The sequence below is a fragment of the Uranotaenia lowii genome, chromosome 1, assembly GCF_029784155.1.
Source record: "Uranotaenia lowii strain MFRU-FL chromosome 1, ASM2978415v1, whole genome shotgun sequence".
NCBI classification, from domain to species: Eukaryota; Metazoa; Arthropoda; class Insecta; order Diptera; family Culicidae; genus Uranotaenia; species Uranotaenia lowii.
In genome coordinates this window covers 62,033,824-62,049,203 of record NC_073691.1, presented here as the reverse complement: position 1 = coordinate 62,049,203, position 15,380 = coordinate 62,033,824, and the positions used below count along the sequence as shown (strand labels likewise).

Here is a 15,380-nt window from a genome sequence, read left to right as displayed (position 1 = left end):
TATTTTTTATTCAAATTATAGAAGTCCCCTTATGATTGCTGAATATTGTCTTAAGTTCTTATTTTGTACCACTACAATTCTTATTATTTATTAAATTTATAACGGTCACCAAATTGCTATGACCCTTAGAGGTTGAAAAATTTGATCAACAGTTTCGTTTTCTTCGAATCGTGCAACATGTTATCAAGGTAGAGTTATAATGTTTTTACCGGTGAAATTTCCAGTTGTCCTTGAAATGAGGACTCACTTCTATAAGAACAGGGGTAACTATACTTATCATACCGTCGACGAAAGGTCGACAGAGGGATCCGCCTATCTTGGCATTCATTTGCATAAAAAGGGCACAGTAATGAACTAGCAATTTTAAAGCCCTCAATTGGTCTTATTCGTCTTACCTAAATTACAGTTGATTGAATCGTTGAATAACCAGTATCCAATGCATTTAAGTTTAAGTTTAGTTTTCTCAAAAATGTTCATAAAATTTTCAATTGTGGTTTATAAGATATCTAGTTTGCTTGGTGGAAAAACCTACCTGTGGCTTCGAGTAACTGTAAAACTATAACTGGATTGGAGATGCCTTGACTTGGCTTCATCATTCGATGTTATCTGCAACAGCAATCTTTCATATAGCAGGGAATTCTCTTCAAATAATGTTCTTTTAGGTAATTGTTTTTTTTAATGTTTTTATGGTAAATGAAGGTTCACATTCGAACAACAATATTCCTAAATTTTAAATTCAAAACATAACTAACGCTAAATTAGTAAGCAAATAACAACTATCACACAATGGATCGTATGGCGTGGCGACGGGTGTCAGTTCCGGAGCTTCCAGTTTCGTCCGGCCTTCTCTGGTAGGGTAGTGCCGTTGCCGGTCGACTGCTGATGGTGAAATGGACAACGTTTTCCGTGCTGATGGTTTCTTCCTCGGGGAGGTAGGATAAGTCGACATCCTGGAACAGAAAAATAGGTTACAAATAAGTACTTGTTGAAAAATGTTAAACTCAAAAGAAAACGAAACATTTAACATGTGAAGTTTTTCTGATAAAACTAGTTGCCTTATAATGCCAAATTAGCCTCAACCTTTGACTTTTGTTGAACAACTAAGTCAAAAATTAACGTTAACGTAATTATATTTGTCATATACCAGTTCTGAGCTTAATATTTAACTAAGAAATCCACAATTTATCAGATAATTATCATAAGCACTATTCGTTTCACAGACATCAGACTTTAAAAGATGGGTTCAGACTTGAGAAAAATGAAAAATATACTTTAGCTCCAATAATATTCAAATCAATTTTTCTCCCATGAAAGAAATGCTACATGAATTTCCAATACATTGTTGAAATGCTTATTTTGTAAGCTTTTTTTTTTTTTTTGAAATATTTTTCATTTTTACACGGTTTGCAAAAAAGTGTAAAAAATAAGTAATTTAGTGATTAACTCTAAGGATTTAAATATTTTGGTCTCAGAAAAAAGTCAGTCAGTGAGAGCAGCACTAGTCGACCAGTGTAAGATCGGCGAAGACCAGATCTCAATCCGATTGAGACAGGGTCCTCCCAAAACCGGAACACAGGTTTCAACAGTGGTAGCAGCCAACGCAGCTCTCGAGAGCGGGCGGCTAAAAGTGGGATGGTCAGTTTGTCAGATAACGATCTCCCAGCAATCAGAGGTATGCTTTCGATGCATGGAGTACGGCCACAAGTCGTTTGACTGCAAGGGAGCTAACAGACGAAGCTTATGCTGGGGGTGCAGGGAATCCGTTCACATAGCTTCAGTAAGCCGGCGAAGTGTTTTATTTGCACTAGTGACCATGTAACTGGCCACTAGATGCCCTACCTACCAAGGGCTTGGTAGTAATGCAAATCAACCTCAACCACCGTCACGAAGCACAACAGCTTCTACGACAGACGGGCGGTGGAAGAGAAGCTATACATAGCGTTAGTAGCAGACCCCTATTCATCCGCTGCAGCAGAAGGAGGGTCCTGGCGAGCGTGACCTCGTCCATTCTGCGCTACGGAGTGGCAGCCTGGAAGGCAGCCTTGAGTAGGCAGTGTAATCTGCAACAGCTCTGCAGGGTGCAGCGGCTGATGAACCTGCGTGTAATCAGCGCATACCGAACGGTGTCCTCGGTAGCTGCTGATGTTGTGGCGGGGGTCATGCCCATCTCGGTCTTGCTAGAGGAAGATGCCTTCTGCTACGAGAACAGGCACGTGCCCGACGTGCGGAAACATGCCAGAGAGAACTCGCTGTCCAACTGGCAGCACCAGTGGGACAGCTCGGAACGTGGCCGGTGGACCCATCGCTTGATCCCTAATATCGGATCCTGGATGGACCGAAGACATGGTGAGGTGGACTTCTGCATGACACAGTTCCTGACGGGTCACGGATGCTTCATGCAGTACCACCATCGGTTTGGACACGTGGCTTCGCCATCTTGTCTAACCTGCGGAGACATAGTAGAGACGCCAGAACACGTAGTGTTCAGCTGTCCAAGGTTCGAGGAGGTACGTGCTAACATGCTTGCCGCCTGCGGACCAGACACGACAGCCGACAACATCGTGCAGAGGATGTGCGAGGACGCCAACACTTGGCGCGTGGTCAGCGATGGGTTCACCCGGATCATGACTGCCCTGCAGAGGAGTTGGAACCAGCACCAGTCCGCGATCGGTGTAGGGTGACTCCTTCGTCGGGGAACACCTGAGTAGTGTGCGTCCGACCCTGGCAGTAAAGCATACAAAGATAAGACTTTACCTTCTGCGTATGCCGAGCTGTTTAGGTACGTCGCGATCGTTGTGTAGGATACCTCCACCGCCGCGGAGTATCTGAGTAGAACGCGCTCTCTACGAGGGAGGCTGCGGGGATAAGACTTTACCTTCTTCGTAGTCGAGCTCGTAGGGGGAAGAGTATTTACGCCGCGAAATACTCTCGGGTAGGGTGACTTCACGTCGTCGGCGGGTGAGTCATCTGAGTCGGTGTAGGATGAATTCTTCGCCGGGAATCATCCGAGTAGTTTTTCGTAAAGCCCCGGACGTGTGCTGTGACAGGCGCGTGTCTAGGATAAGCTGCTCTCGATTCGGCACACGGACGGGCAAAGAGGAGAGGGCCTCGAGCCAAGACAGGCGGAGCCAAGACCTCAAGTCGTTAGAGGCGAGGTCATTGGTCTCTTGCAGTGGTCTCGAACAGAGGCGGAGCGCACGTTTTTCGTGGGAACCAAGCTAGTCTCGATTTGCGAGTAAAGGCCGGATCTCAAGTCGTTAGAGGCGAGGTCCTTAGTCTTGAATCGTAACAAGAGGCAGGGTATATATGCTGGAGTTTGACTCGAACTGGAGTTTGCCGAAGAGCGCTTAAGCGCGGACTTGGTCTCCCATCTTGGGTACAGCCTTCGTTGCAGGTCCGGATGGGAATTATGGCCAGAGGCCCCAGGTGGACTTTATGGCGTAGGGGTACATAGTATCATGAGTCGTCCAATTGCACCCATGGACCCAGAGTAGCATACTGGGGGGACTCGGTCGCTCGCCGTGCCTTGGAATGCAATCCGTAAAAAGGATTTACCACCTGGGTGATCAACTAATAAAAAAAAAGACCCCTATTATAGAGCCCTGAATGGCACAAATTGGGTGACCGATAGTGCCAATCTGGCCGCAATAGGGGTGACAGACCTTCAATGAGACCTAAATAGATGGACCTTGGAGAAATTTAGCGCTATGATGGATAAGGTAGTCGAGGTACTCACAGGTCGAAGCCCCGTTATTATCACGGGGGATTTCAATGCGTGGGCCCAGGAATGGGGTAGTTCCCTTACGAACGCCAGAAGACAGAGTCTACTTGAAGCACTTGCAAGGCTGAATGTGGATCTAGCGAACGTAGGTAATACTAGGACCTTCCATATAGATGGACGTGAATCTATTATAGATACCACAATTGCTAGTCCCAGATGGACAAGTAATTGTAGGGTGAGCGAGGACTGCACTCATAGCGACCAGTTTGCGATCCGCTATCGTGTGGGTAAGAGTGCACAGTCAGGCAGAGGAGAGGAGGACAAAACAATTCGACCGGAACGCCTTTGTCGAATTGTGTTGAAGTGGGAGCCAAACCTACCCAACTTGTCGGCTGAAAACCTTACAAAAGTACTCACACGTGCTTGTGACGTAGCAATAACAAAGAGAGCTAATCATAAAAACCTACATCCACCTGTTTATTGGTGGACTGAGGAAATTGCGAATTTGCGTGCCAGCTGCCTTCGCGCTAGGCGACACATGCAGAAAGCACGAACCCAAACGGAGAGAGACGATCGCAGTCCATTTCCCAAAAAATGCGAAAAGAAACCTCTGCAAGGCAATTAAAGAAAGTAAAAAGGCCTGTTTAAGGAAACTTTGTCGTGATGCCAATGACCGACCATGGGATGATGCCTACAGGATAGTCATGGCAAAAAAAACAAAAGCGGTTGCACACCACCTGAAATGTGCCCCAACCAATTGAGGGAAATAACGAAAGAGCTGTTCATTCAACAAAATGTCAGAAGTTGGCCACAAGTCCCGTACGACTGGGATACGAACGAGGAGGAGTTAATATCAGTGAAAGAACTGCGCGACATTGCAAAATCCCTTCAGCTGGAAAGCTCCGGGTCCAGATGGTATCCCAAACATTGCAGTTAAGTTGTATTCCGATCGTCACTGCAAATTTCTTTGAGGAAAGGATGTTTCCAGATGTTTAGAAACGGCAGGAGCTGGTTCTGCTGCCTAAACCAGGAAAGCCATTGGGGAACCCATCGGCATGCAGGTCATTATGCCTACAAAATAGGGTTGGAAAGGTTCTGGAGGGCGAAGGCAGACTGTCCAACAATCAATTCGGCTTTCGAAAAGGGCGATGCACAGTCGACGCCATTCGAACTGTCATCGAAACGGCTGATAAAGCCAGACTCAAGAAGAGAAGAGGGGTTCGTTTTTGTGCGGCAGTAACACTGGACGTGCGCAACGCCTTCAGTAGTGTCAGCTGGACAGCGATTGCATCAACGCTTATAAAAATGAGGATACCGAAATATCTGTTCAAATTAGTGGAAAGCTATTTCCAGAACCGTAAGCTACAATACACGACTAGCGAAGGATCTCAGGAAATATTTAGATGTTACAGCACACAGTACCGCAAGGATCGATACTGGGACCGGTTCAGTTGAATATTACCTCAGTGGAATATGATCCACGATCACAGTTGGATCACGCACTATCGAATCAAAGCGCGAACTGAAACATGGAATAAGGTGAAAGAAGATGATTGTAATTGATTGTGACTAAATTTATGATAGAATTTAGATATGTGCAGAGATAACTTTCCAATAACTTCTTTTGGCAAAAAATTATAAAAAATTAAATATTGCAATTTTTAGCATATATTCTCTAATTCGTCTTACAAAACTGAATAACTTTGAATAACAATACCCTGAGTCAATTTTTTTAAATCTCATAACTCATAAATATCCACGCGTTCCCGAGATAATTTGATTTAAGTTAGTAGGTATCGTTTCAAAACTACACATTGCATTTTGAAGAGTTAATGTTCCAATTTTGTTGTTTTTCTGAGCACATACCGAAAACCAGAGCTAAAAATAGTTTATATTAGTTGATCAGTGCATATAATAAATATTATCTTAAAAAAGTTTCAAAAAAGGCAAAAAATATATTTTGCCGACTCATTGTATGGGTGTGCCCCATAGTGCGTCGGAGAGTGCTCGAGTAGTGCCGCTTCCTACGGGGGAAACTGCAGGGATAAGACAACACCTTCCTCGCAGCGGACCTTGTAAGTAGGGGATTAACCACTGTCGGGGGAGTCTCGAGTCGGTGTAGGATGTCGTCACCATCGGAAAATATCCGAGTCGTAGCGTTCAAATTTCCAAACGTGTTCCGTGACAGGCGCGAGTATAGGACAAGCCTCTCTTGATCTGGCACACAACAGGCAGGAAATCCTAGTGAGTGTTGCCAGCCAAAGGTAGAAAAGAAGAACGGACCCCATCGACGAGGGACTGTCGAGTAGAGTGAGTTTGAAACCCCCGGTTCAAAGCTACAAAGATAAGGCAACATATTCCGCGTGGCAGATGCCGTGGGTAGGCTGCGTTCGTGTTATTCTACAATCGGGGAATACTCACGGGTAGAGTGGCTCTCGACGCCGGACGAGCCATTCAAGTCGGTGTAGGATGACGTCTTCGTCGGAGATCATCCGAGTAGTTGCTTTTGGTAGTTTTACTAGCCGGGCCCAGAGAAATTCTCGGAGCGATTAAGAAAAGAGGGAGAAAACAAAATTTGGAACTTGGAACGTGTCGCTAAACTGAGCAGCTAACATGAGTAAGAGAGCGTCACACGTTTATGATGTGATGGGGCCTCCCAGAAAATACACCCGTCACACGAATATGGGTCCTTTGGCAGCGAACCTGTTAAGTCCCGCACGTTTGCTGTGACAGGCGCGAGTCTAGAATAAGCTGCTTTCGATCGGCACACGACGATCAAAAGGTGGCGAACTCCGAACCCAGGGGTTCAGAGATGCCAATGTGCCTGATTCTTCAGGCATTCCCTGATTTTTCGAGGCTCAGCCTGACAACCTGATAAGCCATTGAATTTCCCTGATTTTTGAAAATATGCCTGATTTTACCTGATTTTTTGTGAATGTGATGAAAAATGGGTAATAAAAAACTAGATTAGGTACCTTTGCTGAAGTGAAAAAGTGAAATGTGGCTGAATTAAAGCAATCGAAAGAAAGCCTGTAATTCTTATTTATAAAAGGGAATTAAAGACAATCTAGATTGCTTTGATTCAGTAGAATTATTCAACCAAGTAAGCTCACAACACATTACAGTGAAAATAAGAAACGATGACCAAAAAATGGTCATCACTTTGAGCGAAACAACCCTGCTGGGGATAAACAGTCGAAACTCGAGTCTTAAAAGAAGAATTCAGGTCTAGATTCTTCAGGAGGAGAGGTTTGTGTTGTCAATCCCGAGTCTTTACGATAAGAGGTCGGATCTCGAGTCGCAAGAGAAGAGATCAGGCCCTCAGTCAACAACAGAAGGGGTATACGTGTTTATCACGAGTCATTGCGAGGAGAGGTCAGCTCTCGGGTTGTTGAGTAGAGATCGGGCCTTGAGCGTTTGTTGAAGATTGAGGTCTGTGTTCCCAAGATTTTCTGAAGGATTTCGACGGTGTCGTTAAAATTGACATCTCGGGGAAGCTCTGGCAGGATATAATTGACGTACTGAGTGCGCAACTTCCTCAGCAGCATCGTCTAAGTTCTTGGCGTCCGCTTCGAAGAGATCCGCATACCGGCTGTAGGGTAACGGACCTATTTTGGACCGCTTTGGGAAGTGACTATGCTATTTTCTGAAATACAAAAGTACATATAAAAATTTTTGACTGCTTCATCCGTTCATTACGAAGATCAAGGCTTTTTCTATCGAAACATATCGTCGTTAGTTGCAATGTAACAAGATTTAAGCTTAAAAACGCGTTTCTTTGATCATTACTTTGGTTGGTATTTTGGACAACCAGGTTTCTATTTTGGACCACTCTTTGGACCTATTTTGGACCACCCTTAAACTAATGAAGTTTTTTTTTTGAATTTTGCTTTATTAACGACAGATATTGATGCGCAATTATGCTAATAATTCAGTTAGTCTTGTCTTTTCTTATTCTTGTAGTCAAGTTTTGTTTATTCGATAAGTATAGAGTAAAAACATAAAAACTCCTCTGTTATATAATAGTGTGTTTCAAATGTTTCGAAAATTCTGACAGCACGCTGCAATCTCGACAAAATGTGTTCTGCAGTGTTGAATGCTGGCCAGTTGGCTTATCTTGAGGATCATTTTTTTCGCAAATCTCCTCCAGGCGACTCAATGATAAATTAAGAAAGTCTGACATCATCAACTCAGCGACATCAATTGATGCATTTGGACTACCAAAACCTTAATGGATTTGGTTTTGCTTTAGTTCTGTAGAAAACATAGATTCAAAAAGATAAAATGTGCAAAAATTATTTGTTTTTGGCCACACAAAATCAGTTTTATCTTTGAAACAACTTTTGTTCTAGGAATAAAATTATCGTTGGAGTAAACTTTTCAACAGTTTTTATTAAATTGCATAACCACAGGGGCTAAAAAACTAGATTTGTAGTACTTTTTCGCTTGTTATTTTTACACATTTCACATCTTTAAACGGGGTTTATATTTCGACGCTTCTACCTAATCAAGTTTTTTTTTGCTCGAAAATCAACCCTGAATGGTGATAGCTTTTAAACCAAACTTTCAATAATATTTCATGAAGCATAAACAATTTTTGCAAGTCCCGTTTTTTCTGTTGAGGCTTCTTTAAGTTGTAGCTTTTGACAACGGCTTATCAAATAGTTGCCATTAATGTGGATTGGTAGATTAACATGGTTTAAGGCAAAGTGCACAAAAAGTAAGTTAAAACAATGATTGGCTTGGTTTTGTGTCAATTGAAGTGAACTTCTTCTAGAGGCGAGTTTGGGCTTCAACGAGTTGATTTAATAAAATAATGCCAAAATTTCAAATTTTATTTGTAATAAATAAGTGATGAAAATAGTGTGCATTACTCTTTCATATAGTCGTACAACGACTTATTACGTTCATGAACAATTAACAGCAAGTTTAATACCCAGGTTGTGTTGGGTGGTCCAAAATAAGTCCCTATGGAATTAAGTAGGACCTATTTTCGACATGGGTCTAATTGCTATTAACACAAGTTTTTTTTGGCTCTTCGAGTGTGCAAACTTGTTTTCAAGTGTTTTATCATAGCTGTGAACATGTATGTAGTTGTTAAATTTAACACAGCTATCCAGAAAACTTCTTGAAAGTTGACTCCAATAATAGCACGTCCTCCTAAAATGGCCTTGGTTCGATTTAACTGTGAAAAATCAAAACATTTTTTTCCAATTTCTCTCCCTTATCAGCTTATTTAAATGAAATTTTAGGTATGATTAGAATCATAAAAAGTAGCTTTAACTATATTTGTTAAAAATTTCCATGATTAACTTGATTTATGTGAGAAATTTTGGAAAAAAACTGCAAGGTGGTCCAAAATATGTACCCGGTCCAAAATAAGTCCGTTACCCTACCACTTGTCGAAAGTGATTCCATTTCCCAGGTCGAAGGAAAACTCCCTGATGTTCGTTGCCAAGGCTTCCAGTGTTTGCTCTGGGCTGCTAGGTAATGGGGTTGGCTGAGCTAGCTTCTGGAGGAGCGCCGCCATCTGGAGTATTGCTTCCCGAATATCTGCCATCGCTTCAGGTTCTTAAATCCTCGTCGCCAATTTGTTATGTCTGGACACTTCCAGAATGAAACTAGTTTATACTGTAAACTATTAGTTGTTACTTTCTTGAGAACAAAACTTAGACTAACTAAGCTACTGATTGATTGAAAATGTACATTTATTTCAGATTTTTGTTTCGAGTTTACATATTTGTTTTTAAGTGACACAGGGTAGCCTTTTCATCTTGAGTGCTATGAGTTTTAGTAATTTATTTTGATGATCTAAGCTACTGACAATTTCATGCCTTTTATAATGCACCAGCTACTAAACGATTGCTGAGATCAAACATAATGGAAATTCAAATATGTTATGATTGCTTTAATCTAACACAGGGGTCGGGGAACTTTTTGAATCATTACCCCAAAACCTTTTTTATTGAAGTTGATATTACCCCATGACGAAGAGCAAAAAAACGAAATCGAAATTTTTTCAGCACCTTCATATTACCAACAAATTCATAAAATTGCAAAATGAAAATATACACTTTTCACTCACAAAATATTGACTGTTACCCCCAAGAATTTCACTTTTACCCCATTTGGGGTAATTTACCCCGGTTCCCCGACCGCTGATCTAACACTTTGGTTGCTTGGGTTTGGACGAACAACAGATAAAATTTCACACTAATTGAACATCTGTTCAATCTCGTGAAACGAGATCCTGGTGGATTCATTTTTCTATTGGAATTTTTTTTGTGCTCCAGAATATTAATCTAACATCAATTTCATTTTTCGCGTGATTTTTTGACAGATTCTTAGAACAGCAAATAAGAGTCTACGTCTGGAAAAATTGCAATCGACCTAAAAATAGACTTTCCGAAAGCAATAAGTTAAATTGATAATATTTACAAGCGGCAAACGTTAACAACCCGCATTTGACAGATAAGAATTTTCCAAGTAACAAAACCCATGCAGAACGGCACCAACGAAATCGAATGTAAGATGACGATTACCAAACGGCTGATCGGATGATCACCACTCTTGCACACTGAAATTATTACGGAATCCACAAGCGTCACCCCATGGGCAATATATATTCTCCAACAATAACAACAACAGAAAATAAAACTCAAGTAAATTCCACTTTCCACATCGATTTGCCATTTTTTGTCAACCAACTTCGCATTCCACAGGCGTAACATCACAACACTGTTTTTGAGATTCTACCTCACCACCATAGTGCCAACGTCAACAAGCGCAAAGTACATATTCAATATTCAAATAATGATCGAATATCTGAAGGCCTGGGGGTTTGACTTCAGTTAGGCGTTGCTGAAAATTTATCCACACTTCGAGGGATATCAGAAAGCAAATAATAACAAAATTTCAACGTAGACAACAAAGACGCATTCCTTATCAACGACTTTGAAAAACGTTATCTCGAGAATGTAATCAATCAATAAAAAACACAAAAAAAACCATATGACTAATCAAACACAACCGGTCATGAAACACTAACCGAAATTTGACTGCAGGCTACCTTGCTGCTGCCCCGATGCCCGTTGAGGTCCCCCAGGGTCCGAAAAGGCCGGATCCGCAGCGGAACGTCGTACTCATCATCGGAGCTGGTCGCCCGGCTGATGCAGTCCATGGGTTGGAAGTACTCCACTAAATCGTTGATTGGCGGGGGGGACGGGAAAACGAATCTTCGAGGTGCCGGTTTAGGGGGAATTTTTGTAGAGGACGACACTTCGGCACTTATTTTTTCCAACTGGGCGCGGGTGCTCGGTTTGGCGGACAGCTCAATCGGCTCGTAGATGGTTTCCTGATCCAGATACCAGATGGTGTTGCTGGTGGTGGTTTTGTGAGATTCGTCTGTTTTCGCGCTCTTCCGATCAAGGGAACCACCAAAGAACCACTTCTTCTTGGAGGGAGTTGTTGCTGTGGCCGGTCGTGTTTTCTCAGCAGGAGATTCGGTGACATCAGCTTTTTTCTGCACCTCAGTGTAGATCACCGTTTTCGAGCTATCGTTTGTGGAAGATTCTGTACCGCCTCCGCCTAACCGTTGATTGACCTTGGCGTCAAGTTTGGAAATTTTACGATCTATGGTGCTGCTATCCTTGACTATCTCGTGGTATTTATCCGCTACATGGTTCTCGTAGACTTCGCTATCACAGTGACAGTTCCGGCACTTGGGGCACAGTTGCCCCAGTTGTTCTTTGAGCTTCCGGTTTTCCAACCGAACGTCCCGAACCTTCTCACTGAGCTCTCTCAGCTGCCAACAAAGCTCGTCCACAATCTGCCCATGCTGGTTGATGATCGACCCTTGCTGATTTATCTTGCCACATTGCTCGTCCAACTTGGCGTTCAGTTTATCTTTCAACTCCACCACATAGTACAACAACTCCTCGAACTCCTCCCTCGACATTCCTGCCATTATTTGCCTAGATTCACTTCCCCGTATAACAAATCAAATATCGACCGAAACAGAAACACGGAATTCGCGAACACCCGATAGATTGAATGATTTAATTGCGACTGGACCGGACCCGAATCGAAATGTAGTTTAGGCGCGCGAGCGCGCACGCCTAAACGAGACGAAATGAATAATTCATACGCTTCAACTTGAGGTTCCGTGGTGCTGCCAGTGTGCGTTCGATCATACCCAATTCAACACAAACCGCTTGTGTGCGGGAGAGATCTCTAACCGGACCGTCGTCATGTCATGTCGGTGAACAGTAGTCAAATAAAACTTAGTGAATCACCCGGCGTGTCGGGAGTGCGGCTGTGTGTTATCTCGTTTGCGCGTGACGCGCCAGTAAGTGTACAACAAATTTGACGGTTCAACACATTCGCGCAGCGGGGGATGGTTGGATACTAAAGTTTTTCGAATGGTGTTCATCAGAAGAAGTTCTATCATAATTGCTGGTTGATTTGATAGAACATGCAATGCACAGTGGGATAGATGTGGCTAAAATTCTATTGAGAGATTAGATATTATGAAATCTCAAACACGGTTTTCTTGATTCGAGCCAACTGCTTGTTTTGCCCTTATGAAATGTTACGCGAGTTGTATTTCTTCACTGAAAAATCTCTTCACATGCACCCTATGTGAAAATGTACATGGATTTTGCCACCATGAAATTCACGAAGATTCCTCGTGAGGTAGTAAACAGAGCTTGCACAGCAAGTTATATTCACATAATTTTTATATGATTTTCAAGAAAAAAAATGTTGATCGCATGTGAAAAAGGAATCCTTCTTCTATATGCGATTCACGTAGATTCATGGAAATATGGAGGTTGTGAGTTGTTTTCGTATATTTTAAATAAAAATTATTTTAATTTAACCAATTTAAGATGCACTTATATTTTTTTTGAATTAACATCTTTTGCACTTCACTTCACTTAAATAAACACATAAAATCCTCGCGAAATCCTAGTTGCTCCAATTCTGAAATCTGCTGAAATAACAAAAGATAGAAAAACGAATACACAACAATTTTTTAATTTGGGTGAGTGAGCCTTCTTTGGACTCAGAGCCTACTTTGGTCTTAAAATGCCGAAAATTTAAAATAACTCATTTTGTTTGCATAGATTTATGACACTCTCATTCAAAAAATAAACTTTTATTCTTCCTTCATCCTCAGACCGCTGTTTGCCATAAAGAGTAATTCTAATAAAATTTTCAACGCTTTTGTAAATGTACTTTCTTTTCAGTAGTAAATAGGCAACTGAATTAGTTGGAAGTATTTTGGGAAACCAGAGAAATTAAGAATCACGTTATTTAACAATTCAATCCTCAGTTAAAAGGAAATATCATCACTGTGATAAATATGAACTGTTGTAATCTAGAAATCTTGAAGTAAAACCCGGCTTGAACGGACTAATTTTATTATTCGACTTGCTTCATTGATTGACAGTTAGCTATTCCACATTCACGACGATTGCTTGGTGTTTATACAATTTCGCAAAACTACCACATTTCCTTTTCTTTTTAAATTAAAACTAACCAGTCTTGTGCGGCAGCTCTTTAAAATGATTGGGCGTCGAGATCGCCATCATTGGTAGACACTTATAAAGGCATGCAGCATTTCGAAAACAGTTGTTGTCAATTCTATCCTGATTTCCGAAATTATTTGATCTGCGAGAAATTCTTTTCCAACAGAATAAAGTTCACTGTGTCTACAGTCGCAGAAACCAATTTCGGTGTGCTAATTTGTTGTTGGCTTGAGTGAGAAAGGAATCTGACACTTTTCTTATTTGGTTTGCGAAGTGCCCTTCATCCCAGCAGCTTAAGTAGTCCCTCGTATCCGGAAATCGGTAAATAAAACCTAAGGCGGTTGTCTTTTGTGTAGAAGTTCCTCGGTGTACGATTTTATTATTTCTGCTAAAATACAGAAACAAACAAAAACGTCATTTAAGTAAATCGTTATAAGTCAATGATCAGCTTTCTCGAAAGCCGTGAGTGATTTCGAATTTGCTTCAAAAAACGCGAAATTGGTTTGCCATGGAAATCGAGATGATCTGGAGCTGGGGCACGGTCCAAAGCTTTTTGGCTGAACTAGGGTAAACCGGACCGGCTGCTGAACTTCTACCGCACAGGAATCATTCGGAATATCAGCGTTATCAGCTTGCAGAAACTCCATTTAGGCGAAAATCTAGGTCGGTACAACCGCTGGCTTTCCCTCGGACCTTTCTTGAACGCTAGCCGTTCCTGATATTCCTATCGAAACATTTTAAGCTAAAAAATAGAACGAGTATGTTACCAATTATTTGTCTTCGGGAAAGTTACAAAATCCTTTAAGAAACCAATCCGCATCATCTAAGAAGACCGCCATTTGGACGCCATACGTAGCTTGCTTGATGGATATTCCTCAACCAGAATTGTACTATTTTGACATTTCCCTGATCTAAAGTGGATTTCATTTGAAGTAACGAGCACTTAAACGTGTTTCAAAGGCTGCTTACGTGCTTGCATGGAATTAACAGGTTGCTATAAATACAAAAGTTGTTGATTAAAAATAATAATTACTATTTTTTTATTTGCCAGCCTTCAAAGAAAATTCCTACTTGAACTTTTAGGATTCTCATAGATCTCCATTTTGAGACTTTTACGTTTGCTTTGAAATAGCTGCTTTGACTCTTTTGAGACTATTTTTCCGTCTTCATTAAGACGTTTTTACGTCTCCTTTGAGCCTTGTATGCCCTCCTTTGAGGCTATAGACTATTAATGATCTCCTTTGAGAAAACTTTCATGCTCTCCTTTGAGGCAATTTTTTCCGTCTCCTTTGAGACTTTTAGCTCTCCTTTGAGGCTATTTAACATCTCCTTTGAGATAATTCTCGTGCTCTCCTTTGAGGCTTTTCCGTCCCCTTTGAGACTTAAGTTTTTTTTTTACTTCTCCTTTGAAACTTTTTTTTAATAACTGTTCTGTATTAAGATTTTAACTTACCACGATTATAGTCTACATGTTCATATTTTGAACCGCTCCATAAAGTCTGCTTCATTTAATATTGGAACAAATTCTTTTGCTCATTGTGGCGCTCCTAGTGGACGGATTTGGAAATTTTTTTCACCCACGTGTCGGGAAATTCATAACCTTTCACCATGTATTTATGTCATAACACCAAACGATAGCATTTTGTAAACAACCGCCATGGAAGCCGAACGGAGAGATCAAATTGTGCACAGTTTTCTTGAAAATCCATTGTTGTCGGCATCGAAGCTAGCTAAACAGCTTAAAATGCCCAGACATACCGTATGGCGTGTTATCAAGCAGTACAAGGTAACATTGACGACGGCTCGAAAGCCGCATTCGAAGCGTCGGAGTGGAACTGTCGACCGGAAACTGCGTGGGAAAGTCATCAAGGCCGTCAAGAGGAATCCCAATCTTTCAGACCGCGATTTGGCCAATAAGTTCCAGGCCGCTCACAGTACGGTGCGACGAATTCGTCTCCGGGAAGGAATAAGGTCATTCCGCGCCAGCAAACAGCCAAATCGGACGCTGAAGCAGAACAATGTGGCCAGAATCCGTGCTCGAAAGCTGTACGACCAAGTGCTGACCAAGTTCGACGGATGTATTCTGATGGACGATGAGACCTACGTGAAGGCGGACTTTGGTCAAAAAT

At 41.8% G+C, this 15,380-nt stretch overlaps 1 protein-coding gene across 2 annotated transcripts; it reads right to left on the bottom strand.

The window, feature by feature from the left end:
* Positions 1–708: 708 nt before the first annotated feature.
* LOC129739385 (uncharacterized) lies at positions 709–12,093 on the bottom strand. Of its 2 annotated transcripts, none has more exons than XM_055730815.1 (2): positions 10,791–12,093; positions 709–950 (listed from the first exon to the last, which is right to left on the bottom strand). In XM_055730815.1, exons 1-2 carry the CDS (start codon positions 11,685–11,687, stop codon positions 780–782), a joined length of 1,068 nt encoding a protein of 355 aa, XP_055586790.1. In that variant the 5' UTR covers positions 11,688–12,093; the 3' UTR covers positions 709–779. The 2 variants fall into 2 exon arrangements, with proteins under 2 accessions (XP_055586790.1, XP_055586789.1); XM_055730814.1 differs by having other exon boundaries at positions 711–950; positions 10,770–12,086.
* Positions 12,094–15,380: the final 3,287 nt, after the last annotated feature.